A 23,393-nucleotide genomic window follows, 5' to 3' on the forward strand; every position below is an offset into this window, starting at 1 on the left:
AATTGCTGTATGCCTGTGGGCAAGTTGTTAAACTTCTCACCCTCTCCTTTCCCTCATCTGAAGATGAAAGGGGTTGGACCAGGTGGGTCATAAGGTCCCCATCAAGCTCGGCAGCAGAGACCTCCCACTGCCTGATCTCAGTGTCCCCACACACAGTGTAACATTCAGCAGGGCAAATGGAGGTTCATTAGGGTGCAGACTGTGCTTGAGAAAAACGTTATTTTTGTTTTAGTTTAAATTCTGGGACACTAAATTAAAATGGCAAAGACCTTGACCAGGCCTTCCTTTTTTTTTTTTTTTCTCTTTTGCATATCTCTGCCATTCCCTTCTCTGAGCCTCAGTTCACTTACTTGTACAATTGGAGTAGTCGTACCCACGGCATGGGGTTGTCATGAGATAACGTGTTTAAAGTATCTTGCACATTAGAAGGCGCTTGAAAAATGGTTGATATTATTATTCTTTTATTATTAGTGTTATGATTAGCTATGGGGCTGGGATTATTGCAGGGAGCCCTAGTGGCCAGCTGTTTCTCTCAGTTCCTGAGTCCTAACTGGCTTCCTGGTTCGGTGCTGGGAAGACCCAAAGCCCATTGGGCCAATTCTATATCCTTTTGGTCCACTATACACTCTCCCAACTCTCCCCCTCACCATGGCGTATTTACACAGAAATTAATCCTATGATCTCCCATATGGATGTTTTGTTTCCATACAGCAAAAACAGCTTTGTATTGACCTTGAATGATATTCTTTGACATGTTGGCCAGATGGCCGCTGTTTGAATAGCATCTGGCAATGTCCCCCTTCCAGGGGCAGATAGCAGCCTCACACCAGGTTCCCTCTGCTGGAGGAGGAGGGAGCATTGATAAATCCTTTCCTTGAATGCTTTGGATGGCGGTCCACAGACGCGCAGAAAATGAGCCCTAAGTCAGGCAAACCCGTGGAAGTGGCTCCACAGTTGCCGGCGGTACCTTGGGTTGAGCTCCTCTGTCAGAAGCATGGCCCTGCAAAAAATGACTTTCCCTAAAAATAGGGCAGTTGGAGGTGTGGTTCCCCCAGCAGACCGTCTTCCCAGCAGCTTCGCGACAGGCCAGCTGATAAAACCGTCTACTCCCGGTGCCCCAGATGGCTCACAGCTGTCTTCCAGACCAAAGGGCCCTGGGGACACCGGCCTTGCTCCACATGTCAGGCGCTTTTCATCAAACACGACGTGTGAAGCTGGAGCTGGCGTCATCAGCCTGTAAGGCTTGCCAGAACCTCTAGAAAGGATTAGGAAGTGTTGGCAGCCGGAGCTGGAACCACATTCCAAAGCCCAGAGATCTCCTTGTTTCACTTTACATGGACAAGGTTTCTTTTTTTTTTTTTTTAAACTTTTACCAAAAATTGGATTTTTCTACCACCAGAAGTTGGGGGATAGTATAACATAGTGGTTAAAGACGGGCACTCTGGAGCCAAACTTCCTGGGTTTGAAGCCTATTTCTTTTTCTTTTTCTTTTTCTTTTTTTTTTTTTTTAGAGCAGTTTTATGGTCATAGAAAAATTGGACACAAAGTACAGGAGTTCCTACATAGCCCTGTCCCCACACAGCCCTGTCCCCTGCTATGGACATCCCATATGTGGTGGTACGTTTGTTAAAATCAGTGAGCTCACAATGACCCATCATTAGTATCCAAAGTCTGGAGTCTAACTGGGGTTCACCCCGGGTGTTGTATATTTATGGGTTTGGACAAATGGCTAGGGAGGCGTCCGCTATTGTAGTAACGCAGAGAGTAGTTTCACTACCCTAAAAATCCTCTATACTCTGCCCACTTGTCTCTCCTTCTCCTCTAACAGCAGAATACTGATCTTTTCTTAAAGATTTGTTTACTTATTTTAGAGAGAGAGTGTGTGTGTGAGCTGGGGGAGGGGCAGAGGCAAGGAGCAAGACCCTCCAGCAGACTTCCCAGTGAGCACAGAGCCCAACCGGGGCTCGACCCTGTGACTCTGAGATCAGGCCCTGAGCCGGAATCAAGAGTTGGGTACCTAACCCACGGAGCCACCCCGGCGCTCCAGGCAGCCACCAGTCTTTTTACTATCTCCATAGCTGTGCCTTTTCCATAGGAATCATGGAGTCTGTAGCCTGTTCAGATTGGCTTCCTTCACCTAGTCATATGCCTTTAAATTTCATGGCTTGATTGCTTATTTATCTTTAGCACCAACTAATATTCTGGTGTCTGGATGTATCTTAGTTTATCCACTCACCAACTGAAGGACATCTTGCTTCCTCCCATGTTTTTGTGTTTATTTTTTATTTTTGGCAATTATGAATGGAGTTTTCAACTTCTTTGTGTAAATGCCAAGGAGCGTGATTGCTGGGTCATATGGGAAGAGAATGCTAAGTTTTGTTAGAAGCTGCCCAGCGGTCTTCCAAAGTGACTGTACTGTTTTGCCTTCACACCGGCTATGAATGAGAGACCCTGTGGTCCCACAGCCTTGCCAGTACTTGCTATTATCAGGGTTCTAGATTTTTGAAACTTTTGATCATCTGAGACAAGTCCCTAAGCCTTGGTTTCCTAGTTTGTGAAATCTGGAAAACAGCGCCTTTTATTATTGGGTTGTCGTGAGGATGAAATAAAGCCACCCACACAAGGCATGGTATGTACACTCTCAAGAAATATTAGCTGTGACGTTTGGATTTGGTCGGATTTCTGTTTTCAAAAGCATGTGAGATTCTTGGGCACAAAAATGATGTTTCTGTTGGGGCTGGGTTGCACATAACGAGAGTCGGCCCCCCACCGTTTCCCACACTGAGGACTTCCTGTTGGGTCTCCTTTGAAGACGCTACACAGTATATACCTGCCTTGTTCTCCATTTACGGGTGAGGAAATTGCAGCCCAGAGAGGTTGCGCTGACTCAGGTGAAGTCACCCAGCTAAGAAGTAGAGTCAAGTGAGACTTCAGCATGAGATCAAGGGACACCAAAGTCCAACACTTAGCCCCTGTGACACCGCCTCCCCCAACCTGGTCTCCTTGCCAACCCACCTGCATCTTTGGCTTGGAAATTAAGATTCACAGGGTTGTAGTCTTTCCAGCCCATTCTCTGGTGAAGTCAGAAGTCAGGTTCCCATGTGAGTATTAATTAACCCCAAACTGGACAAAGGTCAAATGGTGATGTTGGAGTTCAGGTTGACTGTTCTGCTCTTCTGAGGGCTCGGCCAGTTTCTAGTGTTTGCCCATGTTGCTGCATGTTTCCCCCACCTCTTCATTGGCCAGCTCCCACTTGCCCTCAGGGCTTGGCTACCACATTATTTAATGCAGTGAGACTTCTGGGTCAGGGGCCCCCTTTGCTCTTTTAGCACCCTGTCTTTTCCCCACTGTAGCTCTTGCCACCCTGTATTAATTATACTGCTGTGTCTGGCTCCCCTACTAGGGTTAGCACCATGAGTGCAGAAACGCTAGGGGTCTTGTCTGCCCAGTTCCCATGATGACACTGGACCCCCAAGTTGGGATTAACAGGTATTAGTGGAATGAATGACTGAATGACTAGACATAAGGGGTTGGTCCTGGACTGCAACACTGCATCTGGTGGGTTTTTTTTCCAGACCAGTCTGGGATATTGGCATTGACATCCCACCTGAGGCATTCACCATGGTGTTTGACTTGGGATAATCCAACTTCTGGATTTCTTCTTCCTATTGCAAGAGCAAGGAGCGCAGTGAGGAATGCCATGGGTAGGGGTGCTTCAACACTCAGGTGGACTCTTGAACAGCAAAGCTCTTCTCCCCATCTCACCAACTCTGTGTACAGAGCATGAACCGCAAATGAGCTTATATTCTTGGGGTAGGGGTCCCAAAATGCCCTTCCTGGGGTCTCAACTGGAGATAAATCAGTTGGTACATGGTGGTTTGGTCATATTTGTTGTCAAAATGTAAACATATTGCTCTACTGGTTGGTAAAGAACTGTTGCCCAGAGTGTGCTGATGCCCCAGTTTCTCTGGCCCTTCTCCTGAGATCCCTTACCTCCCTACAAATCAGGAAATAGGGCGGTAATTCTGGTGTGACAGGAGGCCCCCAAGACCCCACTTCAGCTCCATGGCTGGTGTCATACTTCTTCAGTCTGAGTTTTTACATAATTTGAGTATTACCCCTGGTAGAGTCCTTCCTGTGTTATTGGGAAATGGTCGAGGGAAGAGGGGAGAAAGGGGAGGAGGAGCAGGGGAAGATTCCAGCAGGATGTCCATTTCCCTGGCATTTGCATAGAACTAAGAGGATGTAGGAATTTGGATATTCTAAATGAATGAGGAGTGGTCTCCAGCTGCCCTCTGTACAGACAACTGCTCTCCACGTTCCTTCAAGGAGCCGCCTACCTGGAGAATAGCCACCATTTCTTGAGCTTTGATATGTGCGCAGTACTCAGATAAACGTCCATTGACCTCTCCTCACTCCTCTTGGGGAATCTGAACAGTTACTCTGATCTTCCAGACGAGGAAACGGGTCTGAGAAGTTCAGCCGTGCTCAGCTCGTTGAGCTGGTTCAGGGGCAGCGTTGGGAGTCTGACTGAAGATGCCACAGCTCCACAGGGACTGCGCTGGAGGGGAACAGCTTCTTTCCAAGGCAGAGAGAGGCACAGAGACTTCTGGCAAGAAGAGCCACTTTCCAGGAAACAGTGCAGAAAAGTGAAACAGATTCACAGAGAGGGCTGCCACAAGGCCACGTCCCTTTGGTGGCCAAAAGCAAACTCGCCAAAAATCCCAAGCCCTGGAGGTGGCTGCCTGGGGGCTCCCCCTGCTGAGAGCCTCTGTGCTAACCTCTGCTGGGAGTGAACCAGGCTCCAGCCCCGGAAGTTCGCCCTCAGCACCTGCCCTGTGGGCAGTGCACTTGGCTGACTGGCCGTGTGACCTGCCTTGAGGTTTCCCACGTTCAGTCTCCGTAGCACCCCTGGGAAGTACGCTTGCTGGGATATTGCAGAACTCCTGGCAAGGAGCTCTAGGTCAGATTCTTCCTGGAGGTCCTAGTAGATACCTGTTGCTTTGACTAGGAAATATGAAAATTTCATCAGAGAACAAAAATTCTTTTCTTTTTTCTTTTTCAGATTTTATTTATTTATTTGACAGAGATCACAAGTAGGCAGGAGGCAGGCAGAGAGAGGGGGAAGCAGGCTCCCCACTGAGCAGAGAGCCCGATGTGGAGCTCAATCCCATGACCCTGGGATCATGACCTGAGCCAAAGGCAGAAGCTTTAACCCACTGAGCCACCCAGGCACACCTTGAGAACAAAAATTCTTGAAGAAAGGAAATCTTTAAGAATCTTCTTTAGTGAAGAATTTGCACTAGACCTTGATTTCAGTCATGAAAAAAAAGATGGATAGGAGGAAAAAAAAAAAGATTTGAAAAGAAGCATGTTAAAATGCTAAGAGTTGTTCTGATGTGTGGCAATGTATTTTTCTTTCCATTTTCCCAGAAAATAATGTATTTACTTTTACAAGGAAAAACATACATGTTTACTTATTTAGTTTAAATTCCCCCTTTCCTTCTGCGATGGCTTATGTCTATCTTGAGGCATTTGAAAAGGATGGCCAGGAGCAGACCAGCCAACCAGCCAACCTTCCTCTTTGGGACTTGGAGAAAAATCATCTGAGTGCCCTGAACAATTTCCTCATTTGTGAAATAGGAAAATAGTGAGCTTGGTAAGGTTAGGATGAGCATTAAATGGCATTAGCTGGGTAAAATTTTCCTTACAAATCTGGCTCATGGTAAATGCTCCTGAGAAGTGGTAGTCATCCCGATCACTAATTGGCTCCTGATGTCATTTGTTATTCTCAGGAGCATCAGTGTTCCTGTGACCAGCAGAGGGCACTCCTGGCCCCGGGAGTCCACGGGATGGCCGGACACCAGGATTCCACTATTGTGTGCCTGTCCTAGGTGGAGGGATGTGAGGAGATAGCACACAAGTGCCTCTGCCTTGCTCATTGGTCTCTAAATTCCCAGCCATGTGTTGAGATGAAAATTTGTGTTACAGCTGGCAGGGCTGACCTTCTCTAGCAGTAACAAAAAACTGACCGTGCTGCTCACAGAAATGCGTATGAGAAGGATTCCGATATTTCCTGTGGAGTTCAGTTCGGCAATGAGGGCAAGCATTCTGCCTTCAGGACTGGAATCTCCTGGGGAGACTGGTGTTCTCCTGGTCACTGGCTCTGGGAGGCCAAGTGGAAAGAGGGCCACACTCTCTGAGCTGGTGACTCTAATCTCTCTCTCCAGCCCTGACCTCTCCTCTAATCTCTAAACTTGTCTGATAGCCAGCTGTCATTTGATGTGCCTACTTGGATAAGGTTAAGCATACCCAAAATAAAACTGTTCTTCCTGACTACTAACCACCACCACCACCAACAACAACTACTACAACAAAAATAAAAGTGAGCCCATACTCTCAAAATGTCATACATTTGCTAAACAAATATTTCTTGCGTGTCCACCTAGGGCCAGACAGTGGTCTAACCTCTGGGGAGGGGTCACAGCAGTGAGCAGAGCAGGCTTGATCCCTTCTCCCCACCATTATGGGGCTATATGGATAGAAGCCAAACGTCTGTAACAAGAAGTGGATTGTGCTGCTTCACTGTGCACTGGTAGGAAAAACACACGAAAAAATTATAGTATTATACTTGCTTCTGGGTGCACATTTGAGTAGGGCCATGTGAAATTATGACACTTCAGTGTAGAGAGAGAGAAGGATGGTGAGGGGATCAGGAAATGTAAAGATTATCTGGCAAGATTTGCTTTCAAGGAAAGGTGAGTGTGTGTGTGTGTGTGTGTGTTCACGTGTGCAAGAGTGCGCATGCGTGTGGGAGGCTTCTAGAGACACAGCATAATGGCGTTCTTCAAGTGTCTGTGGTCCTCACTGTGGAGAAGGATGGACAAATTAGGTATGGACCCAGAGGGGGTATGGGAATGGTGAGATCCGGCTGGCAGGAGGCAGCTTTTGGCTCAGTGTGGTGAGGGCCATCTACCGAGCGAGGTGGTGGAGCATGAAAGGGTCACCTTGGGAGGGGCGAACTGCCTTTCACTGGAGGGTTCTGGCTGGAAGAATCTTGGCAATGCTACTGTAGAAAGGATTGTGTCATGCAGTGGGGTCCTGAGCTAGGCGACACCAGAATTCCTTTCCCACCCCGCGTTCCTAGGAACTGGATTTCTAGGATCCAGTTTCCAGGATCAGTGATAGAGAGACCGAGTGTGGATGCCTTTCTGTCACCAGCCTGGTGCCTGTGGGATATCAGCAGCCTCAGAGGTCTGTTCCTCAGTGTCCTGTCGATGAAGAGACTCTATTCCTTAGTGTCCCATCCATTCAAGGAGAGAGGAGCAGTTGGATCTGAGGGTCTCCCAAATATGGTGACAGCTGACGCTCCCTAGCTCTGCTCAGGCCAGTGTGTCAAACTTTTTTTTTTTTTTTTAAGATTTTATTTATTTATTTGGCAGACAGAGATCAGAAGGAGGCAGAGAGGCAGGCAGAAAGAGAGGAGCAAGCAGGCTCCCCGCCGAGCAGAGAGCCCGATACGGGGCTTGATCCCAGGACGCTGGGATCATGACCTGAGCCGAAGGCAGAGGCTTTAACCCACTGAGCCACCCAGGCGCCCACAGACTTTTTTTTTTTTTTTTACTGGGGCGGCCTTGTCTTCTCTGTCTCCATCCTGATCTACCTTCCCACTCTGACTAATGTCCCCAGGCACCGAGCCTGGAGGGGCTAGCGGAACCACCTCCCTGATCTCAGACAACAAGCTCATCTTTGTTTTCCCTCTCGATAAGACTCTTAGCTCCCAATTTCTTAGATTTTTTCTCTTTGGTAAACAACCTATTTAAAAGAGATTTGAAATGTGAACCAAAGTTTTCAGAAACAAATTATGTGTGACTGGGCTGTCCTTAGTTCCAATCTGGTAATACCTTTGGATTACAGGAGGGTGTGTTTGGCCTGCTGTTCAGAATAAGGAGGGGGCAGGCCACATAAGGCACTTGGGTTACTGAGTGGGCCTGGGAGATTATGTGGGATTCCCCTCCTCATTTTTGCCTTTTTCCGTTTTCTCCCACCCCACCCCACACTTCCTTTATTTTCTCCTTTTTCATCTTAGACCAGCAACCCCAGCTCCCAGTAAGCCTCCTTCCCACCCAAAGCCCTTCCGTGCTTTGGAATGCCTTCCTCCGGTTTCTCATCTTCAAGGCCCTTTCTGGTGGTGGGACTGGGGTGACAGGGGGCCGGCAGTGCCATCCAGGCAGGGTGACCTGAGATTGATGGGGGTGTCCTGCACCCCGGTGACCAGAACCTGGTTCCAGGACGGACCTGCCTGGCCAATGGTCACTCCTGGGGTGAGTGTAATTTTTTTTTCCTTCTTCTTTTTGGCATAAGATTGGGACTCCAGAAAGGGGCACACTGATTTGGGGTGACTCAAATGATTAATACAGAGAGGAACCCTGCACATCCTAGATGTGACCCTACTTACTCTCCAGGCCCGTCTATGTCCCACACTTCCCCCCCAGAGGCAATTTCTAGTGTGTCTGAGAACCTTCAGCAGCTCTCACAGATAAACATCACCACGACCCTTGGTTTAGGTGGATGAAACCGGAGGGTCTGACTAGGGTGGGGTTTCCTGAAGTTCAACATGCTAAAATGCTGCCACCTGGAGGCAGGTCTGGGCCTCGCTGCTGGAGAAACACCTCCACCTTTCCTTCCCCTCTTGGGCCTTTGCCTCTGTCAAGTGGAGTTTGCTATAGGCTTTTGTCAACTCAGTTGAAGGCAGGACATTGAAGAAGTTATGTACTTCGATCTTTGACTCCGGAAAGGAGTCCTTTCTATGCCTTCAGGGAAAACACCTTGAACATTCTCAAATCTTACTTTTGCTCTAAAGTCAGGCCCACTTCATTAAATGATAATAAAGACAGTTAACAATTATGAAGCCATAACTTTCTATCAGGTCCTGTGTTAATTGCTTTACATCCATTATTTCATCTGACTTTTAAAACAGCCCAGGGAGGAAGATACGGGCATTGATGCCATTTTGTAGTTGTTGAAACAGAAGCTAGAGCAGGTCAGATAAGTTGACCTAGGTCACATAGCTAGCAAGTGTCTGGGCCCGACCAGAACCTTATTCAGAGAATCAGAATCAGAGCCCTTATTCACCATCCTGTTTAATACTAGGAGGAAACAATAATGGCAGCAAACATTTATCATGTGCTTAATATATGACACACAATATACTCCGAGTTTTTTCTGTACCAACTCATTTAACACGAATAATAACAATAATCATTACGATGATCCCCATTTTATCTCCGAGGAAACCAAATCACAGAAAGGTTAAGTAACTTTGTACGAGCAGTGGTGGGTCCAGAATTCGAGCCCACACACTGCGTGTCCCAAAGTTCACCTTCTTCCCGTTTATGTTCTCTACTTGACAAAGGGTGATTAGGCTGTATTTGAAGCTGAGTTTTCTGAGGGGAAAATAAAGCAGAAGCAGGAGCTCCCTCTGCCCCCCTGTGCCTCTGGTGCCCTGGGCCCTGCGGAAGACCACGTATTTGTCTCCCATCACCTTCCCTGGGGATCCACAGGAGCGGGTGTGTCTGCTGACACTGACAGGGGAAAGGGGCGAGCACTGGGTTGCGGAGCTGGGTGCCCACATGACTCCCATCTGCTCACTGGGGGTCCTGGAGTCCCTGAGGGATGTGCTTGGATGCCAGCGGATTGCAGGTCTCCCTGTGGATCTTCGCAGTGTCGTTTGCAACAGAATGGCACTGCCTGCTTGGTGGGCTAACAGCAGAGTGGGGTTTGCAAAAGCCATGCACAGGGGTGGCCTCAAGTAACAGAGGTCAGGCAGCTGCAGAGAACCCCCCTGGTGGCTGGGTGGGGGGCAGACTCCAACCCTAAATGTTGACGGGACAGAGGGAGAGGCTCCTTTCCAATCTGATGCTGGGCTTCTTCCTCATTGTTCTCCATCTCCGCAGGGCCTCCCACAAGCTCTCTGAGCGTCCCTTGTAGTATGTTCTGAGGAAGGATCCTTATGGCTGTTAGAGGTTTCTTCCCCACACCACCAGGGCTTACCAACTAGGGCCTCATTGTTTATTCTTCTACTAGTAGGGAGACTGCCTTTTTCCTTACAGGGGTGAACTTAGCTTTTAAAAGTTAAAAAAAAAAAATTAGATATCCTTGGTGTGCCTGGGTGGCTCAGTCAGTTGAGAATCTGCCTTTGGCTCAGGTCATGATCCCAGGGTCCTGGGATGGAGCTCCAGGCCAGGCTGTCTGCCCAGTGGGGAGCCTGCTTCTCCCTTGCCCTCTGCCTGCTGCTCTGCCTGCTTGTGTGCAGGTTCTCTTTGTCAAATGAATACATACAAATCTTTAGAAATTACATATCATTTTATCCGCCCTCTCTGCGGAGCTGCCCCTGTTACCCCGTGTTCCACACCACTGGCTCGGGAGCTGACCTCAGACTGAGGTCAATGGCTGGAAATAGCAGGAGGGCTCCAGGCAGCCCCTCCCTCCCCATGGCAAGAGACAGCCAGCCCGCCGGCTACTATGAACAGCAGCTAGAGTTTCTCCAGTGGGAACGACACACAAATGACATGCTGTTCCTGGGTTGTCTGGATCTGACATCCGTGCAGGGCCTGCTGCCAACGGAGCCTGGTCAGGCGTGGCCAGCTAGTGCCAGAGTCCCTGCGTCCAGAATGATTTGCCCTGTCAGTGAGCCAGGGAGAACACCAAGCCTGTCCAGCTCTCCCGGAGAAGCAGGTCAGGAGTACAGGTTTATCATGTGCGGGTGGTAGCTAGGGGCTGCTGGAGTTTATAGTAATACATAGGCCGAGGACCTGCCACCACTAACTTTCCATCTTCTTCCCCTTTCCCTCTTGGCACGGATTAGGAGCTCACGGTGGTTGAGGTCTCCGTGGAGCTGCGGATGTTTTGGTAAAAGAGCAGCCGTTTCAGGTCACCCCCCAGGGCCAAACCAAGTGAAGCAGGCCCAGCTAGGGCGGTAGGCGGTGGCAGAGACTGTGGCCCGCTGGACAATCCTGGACAAGCAAGAGCTGGGAGGAACTCAGACTCAGGCCACCGGCCACCAGTTTCCGCTGCGGACCTAGGTCATATATCCAGCTCGGGTTCAGACCGTGGAACTGTTTTAAGTGCTTCTGCCCTTGCACTTTCCCTTCGCTGGGCTTCGGGTATGCCCCTGCCCCGATCCTTCGGTAATGACCCCCTCGCAGCGAGTGTATGCAGCGGCGAGGCGCCCAAGTCAGCACTAATGAGAACACCGGTAGAGTGGAAATGACCACGGAGAACCTCTCACAGAGCGACCACTTTATCAGGCTGTTTCCCCAGAAGCCCGCGAGCCGGGATGCTGAAAGTCAGTGGAAGGGTTTCAGCAGAACCACAGACGACATGTGGCTTCTGTTGAGCAGACAGAGTATTCGAGGAATTCTAGGTCTGTGGCTTTACACGTGGGCCTCAGGACGGGCTGAGGGTTTCCGTGAACACCCCGGATCCACCCATCTTGGAGGAGAGCCTGTTCCAGGAGGGTGAAGACAACGGTGGAAAGCCCCGGGTCCCGGCTGTAACATCTGCCCCTCAGCGGGTCCCCAGCTGGACAGGGATCGCCTCTGGGATCCCATCCGCCTGCCTTTGAGCGTGGCGGGAGCCTGAGCTATCCTTGCAGCACAGACCTAGGCGGGCGCTCCCCGCGCGTCAGGCGTGGCTCTCACAGTTCGGTCTCGGCCTGATGGAGGACATGGCTTAGATCTCGTGGGTTTCTATGCGGTCGAGTATAACAGGAGTTTGCATGCTTCAGGAGTTCAAATGGGCAAATCACTAGTCAAAAGACAACAGGAGGGGGTGCATTTTGGAAACGGTTTGTATTTAGTGGGGAGGAATTGGAGTTTGATGGAGTTGAACTCAGCTTTCTCTTCTCCTGTTCATACCCCATCTTTCTTCTCTTTCAGATGCCACTTTCCTTCAGACCAGTGTATCTGTCTTACAGGAAGTACATGGAACTTTATAGACTGCTCACTTAGCAGGAGGCGATGGGGGGACCTGCCTCAATCTATGGAGGAAAATAAAACTGGACACCTACACACCACTGTAAAGATTCATAGGAAAATCTAAGAGAGTGGGAGAGCATCCTGACATAGGTGGCCAGAAGGATTTCTTATCCAAAACTGCAAAAGCATTAAAAACAAAATAAAACCTTGATGAACTTGATTATGTTAAAATTAAGGATTTCTAGTCAACAAATAACAACAAGGCAGACACTTTTAATAGACACTCAAAGGGTTACAAAGATCGTTGCAATGTCTAAAACCATTGTTTTAGACTGTCTCCTATTGTTCTAGAATATAGAAGGAACTCCTGAAAGTCAACAAGAAAAACATAGAAACGCCTTAAATAAAAGGGCAAAGAATTTGAAAAGGAAATCCAGAAGAGAAGTCCCAAAAGAATTAAGAAGTATATAAAGGGATGCTTAGCGTCATTAGTAAATCAGGTAAATGTCATACAGTGATCAGTAATACTTAATGAGCAGGTAAATGTCAATTAAACAAGGATTAGGTGTCACTTTACGCTTGTTAGACTGGAAAAATGCAAAACATAGGTAGTGCCGAGCATGGGGCAGGGAGAGGATGGAGGGGAGAAACCATGGGTTGGGGAGGGCCAGCCAGCGCTGTGGTTCTGGAGCGTGTCTGGCAGGAGGGACTCAGGTTAGTATATCCAGACTCTGTGACTCAGTGACTGTGACTCCCAGGTATGCACTCCATGGGGGCCGTAACGGAAGCCTTTGGAGGAGGAGCTTACCGTGGAAGGGAGGGAGGCAACAGGGAATAGATGAGTGAGAAAGAAGACATCTCAGAAGATGCCGGAGTTAGAAGCAACAGATGGGAGGTACACAGGGCGCTTGGGGGGGACCTTAAAAACATTGTAGGGAGTAAATAAACACATGAGGAAACAGATGAGACCTAGAACATAAAAATATTCACCTAAGTTAAAACTTGCACCCAGATGGAGGTTGTGTAAGAACATTTGCAAACAAAGGGCTTTACATTAAACAAATTAAAATAGTTCAGAGGTGAGCAGGATTGGGGATGAAACAAACATACAAACAGGAAGAGAAGGACAGATGATGTGAGAGTCGGAGGGCCTAACTCCCACCCACTTCCACCCGCCCAGCTTCGCGGTTGACACAGCAGTTGCTTCATGAGTGACTGTGAATAATAGTCATAATAAAAGGCTGGTGACATCATCCAGGACGACGCTAAGTCTCTGATGTTATTCTCCTGGGAACGCTGGGAAATCCATGATGTCGCTTGGCCTGTGGGGAGGAGGTAGATATCCTACTCATTGTAACAATTCTCTACTGAAAAATGTCCCTTCTATACAAAGTAAAATGCCAAATTATATCTCTAGAAGATATGGCTTATTTGTTTGATCCTCAGGGAGACGTAGACAAAGGCTGAAACTCTCCATTATCTAGCAGTGCATTGGCGCACGTTCTTATGTAATGTTTGGTAGAATATATTGTCACCACCCATTCTGTGAGCCACACTGCCAGGCTAGCAATGGCGTTTGGCCACTCTTCCTGGTGAAGAGCCATCCAGGGAATTCTCTCAGGGCAAAACTCTGGGTTCGTACCCACTTTTTCTGGATTTGGCCTGTTGGCTCCTTCAGCGTCAGGGAGAAGTTGTGCCCAGCTTGCCGCTGGCACTCACTGCTGGAGTTCAGCCAGTGGCTGAGTTCATCTGCTGTTCCCTAGTCCTCACTCTTCTTCATCTCTCTTCGTTAGTCTCCCCAATGGTTGTCTCATTTTAACCTTCCTATTGGTCCCAGTCAGGATTCCCGACCGTGGTATTTGTGGTCGGCTAGCTGTTGTGGTGGTCTGTCCTGTCCAGTGTAGGATGTCTAGTTTAGCAACATCCCTGGCCAGTAGCGCCCCCCAGAGTGACAACCCCAAACATCTCCAGAGATTGTCAAATACCTCCGGGGCGGGGGGACAAAATCACCTCCAGTGGAGAACCACTAGCTTACACACACCGGCATTTCTGTACACGATCTGTTTGAGAAATGTTCTTCCTTGTTTCAGGGTATAAGATGCCGCAATCTGTTTGCTGACTCTATTCGGTAAAAGTCTAAAACCAGAAGCTCCGAGAAGATGGGTCCAGGTAACCATCCAGCCACATCTACCTGTGGCAAAAAGGTTGGGGCCCATTTCCTGAATTAATTCAGAAATAAAGCAACCACCGCACAAAAACGGAAACCCTCGGTCCGAGTTAACTGAGTCATGAGGGCAACTGTGGTTCTTGGGCCGCTGCGTTCCCGGGTCGGTGCCTTTGTTTCCTGTTTGCATTAACCACAGGCGTGTGCCCCGCAGAGGTGTGAAAGGAGGCTGGGAAGAGTGGGTGCCAGTGTGCCAGTGGGTTGGGATCCTTCTGGATTCTCTAGGATTTGCAATAGGAGGACAAGGCGGGCATTCTCAAATTGGTTCTTTTGACTCAGTGGCCTTTTTGGTGGGAAAACTGTCCCCCAAATTAGGGTTGGTAGAACTAAGAAAAACAGAATGCATGTGAAAGGACTGAGGATCTCTGTGAGATAGTACGATAAGATGAAATGAAGAAAATCCTTGGTTATGACTGTTAATACCCCTCCCCCCCCACCCAGCACTTTAGAAAATGTTTGTTGTGGGTCACGTACGTGATGATTTGATGAGGGAAGGGCAGGTGGAATCAGATTTGAATTTGGCTCTTGCTTCAGAGTTTTTACAGTTGCGGTGCTTATTCCAAAATACCCAGATTTAATTCCAAAAAGAACCGGGTTTGGGGAGATTAGCTGCCCTAAGGCGGTCCTCTGACTTCAAACCAGGAGTGCGAAATTCTGTAGAATTATAGTGGAAAGAACAGGAGCAATTAATGGTTCCAAGTTCCACATTTTGGCTGAGGAGATTGGTGCAGAGACTGGGTGGGGGAGGCACTCATCACCATGGTGATAAGTCTGGCGAGAAGTGAAGGAATGACAAAACACTAGAGAGAAGGAAGACGGGGGAGATGCTGGGAAGTGTAGGAAAGAAAAAAAAAATGAAGCCAAAAGAGAACAGACAAGTTTCTTGAATGAAAGAGATTAGAATCCTTGAGAATAAAGGGACCTCAACAAGCAAATGGCCAAAGTGGAAAGGGGCAAGTCCTTTTTCCTGCAGAATCATGGGGTCATCAAGTTCAGCCCAGCCCATCAAGACATTGCTGCCTGGGACTTCCAGCCTTTTCTCATAAGCCCCCTCAACCCCTCCCAAGGACCAGAGAGATGGTGCTGAGAAGAGCCCATTTCACAGATGAGACTGCGAGAGGCATAAGGACAGGGGCTCGTTCAAGTTCATAGAGCTACAGGGGCAGAAGTCACAGGCCGGTTTTGTACTCCTTATTCCATTACACCACATGGCTGCCTGGGCTCAGCGGATTCTCAGAAGGTAGATGTTACAGTGAGAGGATTTTAGAAAAATGATTGAGGACTGAATCAATTTCTCTGGAGAAGAAGCTAGAGAGCGAAGGCCCTGAAAATGAGAACATGTGAGGGGATGCCTGGGTGGCTCAGTCGGTGAAGCGTCTGCCTTTGGCTCAGGTTATGATCCCAGGGTCCTGGGATCAAGTCCCGCATTTGGGCTCTCCTCTGAGCGGAGGGCCTGCCGCTTACCCTGCTTGTGCTCGCTGGTGCTCTCTCTCTGACAAACAAATAAAAAATCTTAAAAAAAAAAAAAAAAGAGGATGTAGGAGTCTTTAAACAAATGGACAATTTTACATTTCTCCATTCCATTTAAACTGTGTTTTCCATGGCTTAGCTGAACCCAGCTGTTCACGTGACAGTTAAAGAGGGGAGAGAACGGCCTTCTTAGTTTTGTGGGGGGCATCAGGGGTCATCCCTGAACTCTTGGATGACAGAGAAGAAGTTCCACCGGCCTTTACCTTCCCTGATTTGTGGACAGGACATGGCTAGCTCCTGTGGGCTGAGAGAGAAGGGGGTAAAGGGGTCTTGGCCTCGTGGCACTCTCTGGCTTTGAGGACTGCATCCGATGCATGGGAGAGCCTATTCTAGGGGTTGGACGAGCCAAAAAGACTAAGCCAGCAGGCCAGGTGACCATTTATGCAGGGGGTAGAAGTTTCCAGAGCTCAGGAGAAATTGGGCTACGCAGGCAATGAAATCAGGCACCAGAGAAGAAATTCTTTTTTTCTTTTTCCAGCTTTGGTCTGTGTTGGGTAAAAACCCATTTTAGAATGAATAGAGATTTCTTCATCTGATCTGGGCATTTGCTAGCTTGAATTTATTGCTGAATTCAACCACATGGGCTCATTGAATGAGTCATTATTCAGCTTTCAGTGCAAGGAGGAAACAGGAGGCCCCCTCAGAGTCTGATGAAGTACTGAGGAAATTAAATAGTTCTCTGGACAAAGGTGCGTAAGTGATGGATGGAAGCAGAGATGAATGAACACTTCCCTAGTCCAGAAGAGTGGACACCTGGAGTCATACATTCTGTTTGTGTGTCATTTATCACCTTGGATATATGAACAAAAATTGCTTATATTTTGAAAGCAGCTAGGTAGAAACTTGTTTGAATTTGAGCAATAGATAAAGCCAAAGAGAAGAGAATTTCAACTTAAGTTGAAATAGCCAAAAAAAAAAAAATAGCAATTAGAGGCTGGGGGAGGGTTAGGGCTGGCTCTCAGCTGCGTTTATATCGGGGCTTGATCACATAGCCCTTACAACCCTTTGGGAATATCAGTCCCTTCCCTGGTGCTAACCCTCTTGACCCACATAGAGAACCGTCGATGTATAGTATTTCTCCCAATATTATTTCCTTTCAGTCTTTGGAGAAAATCCAGTTAAAGTAAATGTCACTGCTGTCATGCAGCTTGGGTGGCCCAGTTGGATGCAGGGTCTTGTAAAAATGTGCTAATTATAACATTACATGTTGGGAGTGGTTGGGGAGAAGGGTTCTGACTGCTTTCTTCTGTCAGAAAAATGAAGCGGATGATGGCTGGGCTCAAAGTGGGAGCAATGCCCTCCTGTATGCGTATATAAAAGACCGGGTAGGAGCACCCGGAAGGCTCAGTCAGTTGAGTGTCTCATGAGCCGCGTGAGTGGCTCAGGGCATGGTCTCAGGGTCATGGGATCAAGCCCTGCATTAGGCTCCACGCTGAGTTTGAAGTCTGCTTGCGATTCTCTCCCTCTCCCTCTGCCCATCCCCCACTCTCATTCTCTCTCAAATAAATAAAGTCTTAAAAAAAAAAAAAAAAAGACCAGGTAGACTCAAGCAGGAAGCACCCAGACAGAGGGCCTGCCAAGGCTAGAGGAGTTTGAGCATGGCTTCCTTGGGGCATCCTCCAGAACTGTGGGCGCACGGCTGGCTGATTCAGGGCCTCACACATGGCTTGACACAGTGAGGACGCGCCCAGGTTAAGAGGGTGGGCTCTTGAGTCAGGTAAACCTGGGTTTGAATCTGAGCTCTACCCCTTTCTGGCTGTGTGTTATAAGTCACGCTATTTTGCTTTTCCAAAGACTCTGTTTTCTTCATCTTTAAAATGGAGAGACTAATATACTGACCCATAGAATTCCTGTGGGGATTAGTGAGATTCTCTGTCAACTTTACAGGCTGCTGCCTGGACCCATGTGTACCATGGTGGACCCATTGCTACCATGTGGTAGCAATCAGGGTTATTTTATTTATTAAGTCATATGTAGTCAAGCTTTGCCATACGACAGAGATAGTGAGAGCAGCACTCCTAAGACATGGCCTTCTCCACACGAAGTCAGAGGCCCCAACGAACTGCCGCCCCCAACAACTCCTTGGAGGGAACTGGTCAATGTCCTGTCCCCATCGTGCCGTCCTGGACCCCCTTAACCTCCCAGCTCCAATATCTTACCTCATGCCAAACAACCTGGCAGACGCAGTAACTGGTCCCATGTTGTGACATGACTGGGATTTTAGCTTAAGAGTTCGTGTTAAATACACTCAAGCCTTGTTATTCTTTGGTTCCATAAGCATTTGCTTATGAGATTCCTTGTCCTCTTGGCTTCCGATTTCTCCAGTGTTCAAGACCAGGGGGTGGGTACAGAAAGAATGGCCATGGCTGCCATCAGCCCCCCTGCCCTTTCCACTGGAAGGCTCGAGTGCGTCAGGTTGGACTTGTGGACATCTTTGATTGCCCTGTGGGAGGTGCTGCCAAGGCCTCATCGTCTGCAAACCAGGGCAAAAAGTAAGGAGCAGAGTTTGCAACAGAAAATAGTACAACCTGAAAGGTGGGACAGAGTAGAAGGGAAAGACAAAAGGATGAGAGAATAAAAAGAAAACAGAGAAAAAGAAATGGAAAGGAGGTGGAGGTTGTAATGCTGTGAAGCTTAAGAATCAAGAAGGGATCGTAGTTCGAGAACGTGGTAGTGAGATGGTTAGAAAGCCTCAACGAGTCCGTATTAGGAAGGAGCTTTTGCAGCATTGTGTGACCCATATCCCTCTCTTTATGACTGAGGAGTTGAAGAAAAGAGAAAAAGTGGGGAGGAGAGCAAACTTTGTCTGTCTGGGGGCAAAACTGGGGGACTATCGGCTACAAGATCCTTTCCAAAGGTAACATAATCTCTGAATTATAAGCCATAGATATATTATTAAGATTCCTTGTTTGGTTAAGATAGGTTGCTGTGGTCTGTGTGACTTCTGTGAAAGTCACCTTGTAACAGATGATGTGAATGTATTTGATTTTCTCAGTTCTCAGACACTAGGATCATAATGCCCTGTAGTTTTAAGTAGCTTATATAGTATGAAGGCTTTTTCAAAAGTTGACCAGTCCTTAGGTATGTTTTGGAACTAATGCTGGAAGTAAGAACCTCAGCTAGAACCCGGTCCTAGAGGTTCTGGTCTTCCTTTGGGTGGTTCCTCAGCTGTCTCGTTGTTAAAATCTATTATATCTGTTTCCTTGGTGTCCAGGTTTTCCATTAAATACAGCATATCAGGAGAGGCTCGAGAGCCAGCCACAATGTTGATTCCACTGGTCTCTGAAGATGTTTCTGTGTCAGGTAAGAGAGTGGGCTCAGGGCTCATGGGATCTGGGCGGAGGTCCACTGGGGAGGTGTAGTTGGACTCCAGGAACCCCGGGAGGCTCCACCTTTTCAAGAACTTGTCATCATTAGGGTCTTTCCCAGAGACAAATGTGGGGACATTTCTTTCATCTTTGGCAGAACTAGTCTGGGGACTGGGGTCCCTCGGAGGTGTCCTTTTCTCTGAGGGGCAAGGAATCAATCCCACAGGGACTTTCTGTTGTCCAGTCCCGCTTGGCTCCACCCCAGTAAACTCTGCACTCTGGATGGAGGCCATGGAGCCATCGGACGCAGGCACTGATGCCTCGGCCACTGTGATCAGTACCTCAGGCACCTGCGGCATTTTGGTGGGGGAGACCCTCACACTGGACTGTGGACTCAGGCTTTGCAAAGTGCTCGTCCGGCTGGTCTCCCTGATGGTGGACAGCTCCCCCAGGCTGGAGTACATCTTGATGCTCCCCTCTGGGGAGCAGGTCTGGTTCGGGGTGCCTGGGACACGGTGGTAGCTTCTGGAGGGTACATCCAACAGATCCCTGGCTGGGCTGACATTCACCGCTTGGGGAAAGAACATGGAGCTGTCACTGGCCTGCCGGCTGTAGCTTCTTCTCTGGGGGCTGGAGGGGTGTTCGTGGGCGCTCAGGAATCTCTTGACTCTCCTAATCATGGAATGGCGGTGGCCGTGCTTCTCGTAATTCCACAGCCAGTCCTCGCCAGGGAAGTCGGATCCGGACAGTCTGAAACATATAACGACACAATGCAGGCAACTCGGCTTTGGGACCCCAACCCTCCGGGAGGTGTCTCAGAATTAAGGAGAGTCTGGAATGTTTGCATTCCAGATCTGGAAATGGAGGGGATTTTAACCTGAGAGAGTCTAGCAGAGATTCTCAGAACTTTTGGTCCCAGGACCTTTTTAAACTCTGAAGCACTATTGAATACCCCAAAGAGATTTGTTTATGTGGGTTATGGCTATTGCTATTTACTGCATCAGAAATAACTGAGGAATATAAAAAATAAAACCCACACATACAAGAATGTGCAAGCACGCATTCCATTAACTGTTAAGTGATGACATCATCACGTAGCATGGAGCCTCTGGAAAATTCCACTGCACACTCAGGAAAGAATGAGAGTGAAAAAGGTAAATAACATTTTAGTGTTGTTAGAAAAATAGTTTTGACCTTAAGGACTTGGGTCTTGTGGGGAGATCCTAGTTTTTAGGGATTCCCAGCACTTCCCAGACCATTCTTTTGAAAATCACTAATTTAGAGATCTGAACATTAATCAAAAAAAGGATACAATGTGGGGCACCTGAGTGGCTTAGTGGGTTAAGCCGCTGCCTTCGGCTCAGGTCATGATCTCAGAGTCCTGGGATCGAGTCCCGCATCGGGCTCTCTGCTCAGCAGAGAGCCTGCTTCCCCCTCTCTCTCTGCCTGCCTCTCCATCTACTTGTGATTTCTCTCTGTCAAATAAATAAATAAAATCTTTAAAAAAAAAAAAAGGATACAATGTGCATTCCTTCAGCCTTTTTACAAGTGAACTAAGGCCATGAACTAACGTGCGTGAACCCCCCAAAACAATGGATCATAGCTAAATGCAAGATCCTGCAAAACACAGCTGACATTTACATTTATTTAAGTACCTCCTTTCATTAATTCACTTAATTACCATGTTCATTGTGTGAGCTGGTACTATTATGATTCTCACTTAACAGATGAAGAAACTGAGGCCCAGAGAGATTCCTGAGGGCTATGTAGCCTGTGGGAGCAGAACTCAAATCCGACTTCAAAGCCTTTGTTCTTAATCCCTTTATTATATAGAGTCTGCTTCAGGGGGGTCAAGTGTTAAGGTAGGCCTGGGAGTGGCCGGGGGCGATGCAGATTAATGAGTAAAACAGTCCTTGCCCACAGGTAATTTGTTACCATCCCTGGTCTGCTCACCGAGGGTTAAGAAAGAAGTAATGTGAACACTGTGGCAAGAGCATAGCCACAGAGGAGGGGTGGTGTGTGGCGTGTGGCCTGGCCATGCGGCCGGGCTCTGAGCAGCTGAAGTTTGATTGATTGGGTAATGTTGCATTTTCAACATTTGGGACGTAAAACAAATAACCCTATCCTTTTGAATCTTCTCCTTCAAGGCTGAAATAAAATGGGTAATTGGGATAGGAGTGAAAACTATGCGGTAGTTAGGCCAAGTCCCGCCTCCCCGTACATGGTGCACATACGGTCTTACTGACCGTTCAAAGTTAATCCTCAGCCTGAAACCACACATGCTCGCACTGGCTCTGGGAGCACCCATGCTCCGCTGACCCGGTCCAGGATTCGTGAGGCTATCCGTGTGACTGTCGGTGGGGACGAGATGCCTGCACAAGGCCAGGTGCACTTTCTGTGACCCAGAGGGTAAAGTTGGAGCAGCACAAAACGGGTGTAACCTGAAAGGGCACAGTGAGCAGCAGAGAGAACGTCGTCGCTCCGTGTTTATGAATAAAAGATGGCTGAGTGAGATGATTAACCAGCTGAATGTCCCGGGACGGCGTCCGGTTACAACCTCGTGCTGTTCTTCTAAAGCCCCAGCAGGGCTCTCGGCTACCGGATAGCCTCTGCCCCGCCCCCGCTCCCCCCCGCCCCCGGGGCTGTGCCTGGCTCTGATTCTCTTACACACGGACTCCAGAAACGCAGACTCATGCCTCAGCGGCCTGGCCGCCGTCCTCTCCTTGGATTTCCTGAGGTCAGATCTGCAGTCACATTTCAGGAGGGCACTTGGTTACACAGGGCACCCAAGGAGGGACAGTGCGATCCTTCACTAAAATGACCACGCTGGGAATCTGAGGCGGAGCTGGCGGGCTCCCTCAATAGGGTGAGCCTCTGTCCTCCATTTGGGGTCTTTACTTTTTATTGGGGACTTTTCTTCATTGAGTCCTCCTGAACCACACAATCCTGTAAGAACGATAGTATCTTCCAAGAAACCCGGCTGTACCATCAGTACTTCAAAACTTTGTAAGCCCTAAAAGGACACAATTTTCTAATGATGCACTGATGTGAGGGACATGTATATTCAATGGGGGCAAGAGGATTAAGGCCCTGTGTCACCAGTTAGAGAAAAACAGAGCGGCTGCAAGGCGCAGACTGCAAAAGGGCAATGCTCTTGTTCTATTAGCACTGATTCATCAACTGACACCCGGCAGGGCTGCCCATGAGATCCCTCTGCACCTTCTTGCCTCAGGAGACTGGTGTGGACGCATGAGATTTATCCGCTTACCCGACTCAATCTATGTGAGCACTGGTTATGAATAAATTGGGTGCACAAGTACTGTATCACATCATTTAAAAGGCGGGAGAAGCTTGTATATAAATAGCTACATTTGAAGGTCAAGTAAGCTTTCAAACTGGCTTTGACATCAAGTAGGAATCGAATGGGCAGAGAAGGGACTGAGCATTCCAAGTGGAAGAAATGACTTGAGCAAATGAGACAGGAGAAACTCTAGGGTGTTTATGAGGAATGGGAGATACCTGAGTTGTGTCAAGAGCAGAAGAGTGTCAGGCAGACAGCGGAGAAGATAGCCTTGGACTGTGGTATGGAGTCTCACATACTAGGTTGAGGGATTTGGACCTGACCGCAGAGGTGGGTGGTTCTGGACTGTCTTTGTGGATGGAGGGCATGAGTAGCCATGTGCTGTTTGGTTGTAGTGTGTGAGCTGGAAAACTACATGGAAAGCAACACTGATGAGTATGGTCATCCAGAAATGCTTTGGATGAGAAACATGACACAGGAACTTTCCATGCTGTTAGTCTGGAGGACCCAATAGGGGGTCCTTGGAGGAACACTTGGCAGCCAGGATCTGGGTAACTGATGTGGTGAAGGAGGCCTTCCTGGTGTTTATGTTCAGTCCAGAACATAAACTGAGACTCCCTAGCAGGTGTACCTAACGACCTTTCCTCCAAGTGTTTCCATGTGTGAATGTCTCACCCCCATCTCCTTTCTCCCACAGTCATGGTTCCCAATATGATGGCAGAAACCATGGTCTGAGAACAAAAGGGTTTAAAGCTTTGAGTACACGGAATGGAAAACATTAAAGGTTTTTCATTTCTCAGTTGGGGAGGCTTGGATGTACCTTTTAGGTCCTTTTAGACTTTTAGACTTTCTTCTCCTCCTTATTTGGTTTTTGAAGTGTCCCTTTTGTATAAACGTTAGTACAATCCTGAGGCCCAAATATAACACCACTTAAAAATGCCTCAAAACAGTGATAGCGGAAACATTATATTGCTTTACATTAGAGAAGGTCAGCTGAAAAAAGTCTTAAGTTCTGGAATTTGCTTGGAGTTAGATAGGCAGGTAATTAGAGC

General features: G+C 48.2%; 1 protein-coding gene across 1 annotated transcript in view; it reads right to left on the reverse strand.

Moving 5' to 3' along the window:
* Positions 1-10,284: 10,284 nt before the first annotated feature.
* Positions 10,285-23,393, reverse strand: part of BEST3 (bestrophin 3) — an 80,124-nt gene continuing 67,015 nt past the window's right edge. The window contains exon 12 of the mRNA XM_045072892.1: positions 10,285-19,790. Coding sequence (XP_044928827.1) covers positions 18,848-19,790 — 943 coding nt within the window. The 3' untranslated portion in view covers positions 10,285-18,847. The remainder of the gene's footprint in view (positions 19,791-23,393) is intronic.

The sequence above is a fragment of the Mustela putorius genome, unplaced genomic scaffold (assembly GCF_011764305.1).
Source record: "Mustela putorius furo isolate JIRA1106 unplaced genomic scaffold, ASM1176430v1.1 tig00537227_pilon_pilon_pilon, whole genome shotgun sequence".
Classification (NCBI taxonomy): domain Eukaryota; kingdom Metazoa; phylum Chordata; class Mammalia; order Carnivora; family Mustelidae; genus Mustela; species Mustela putorius.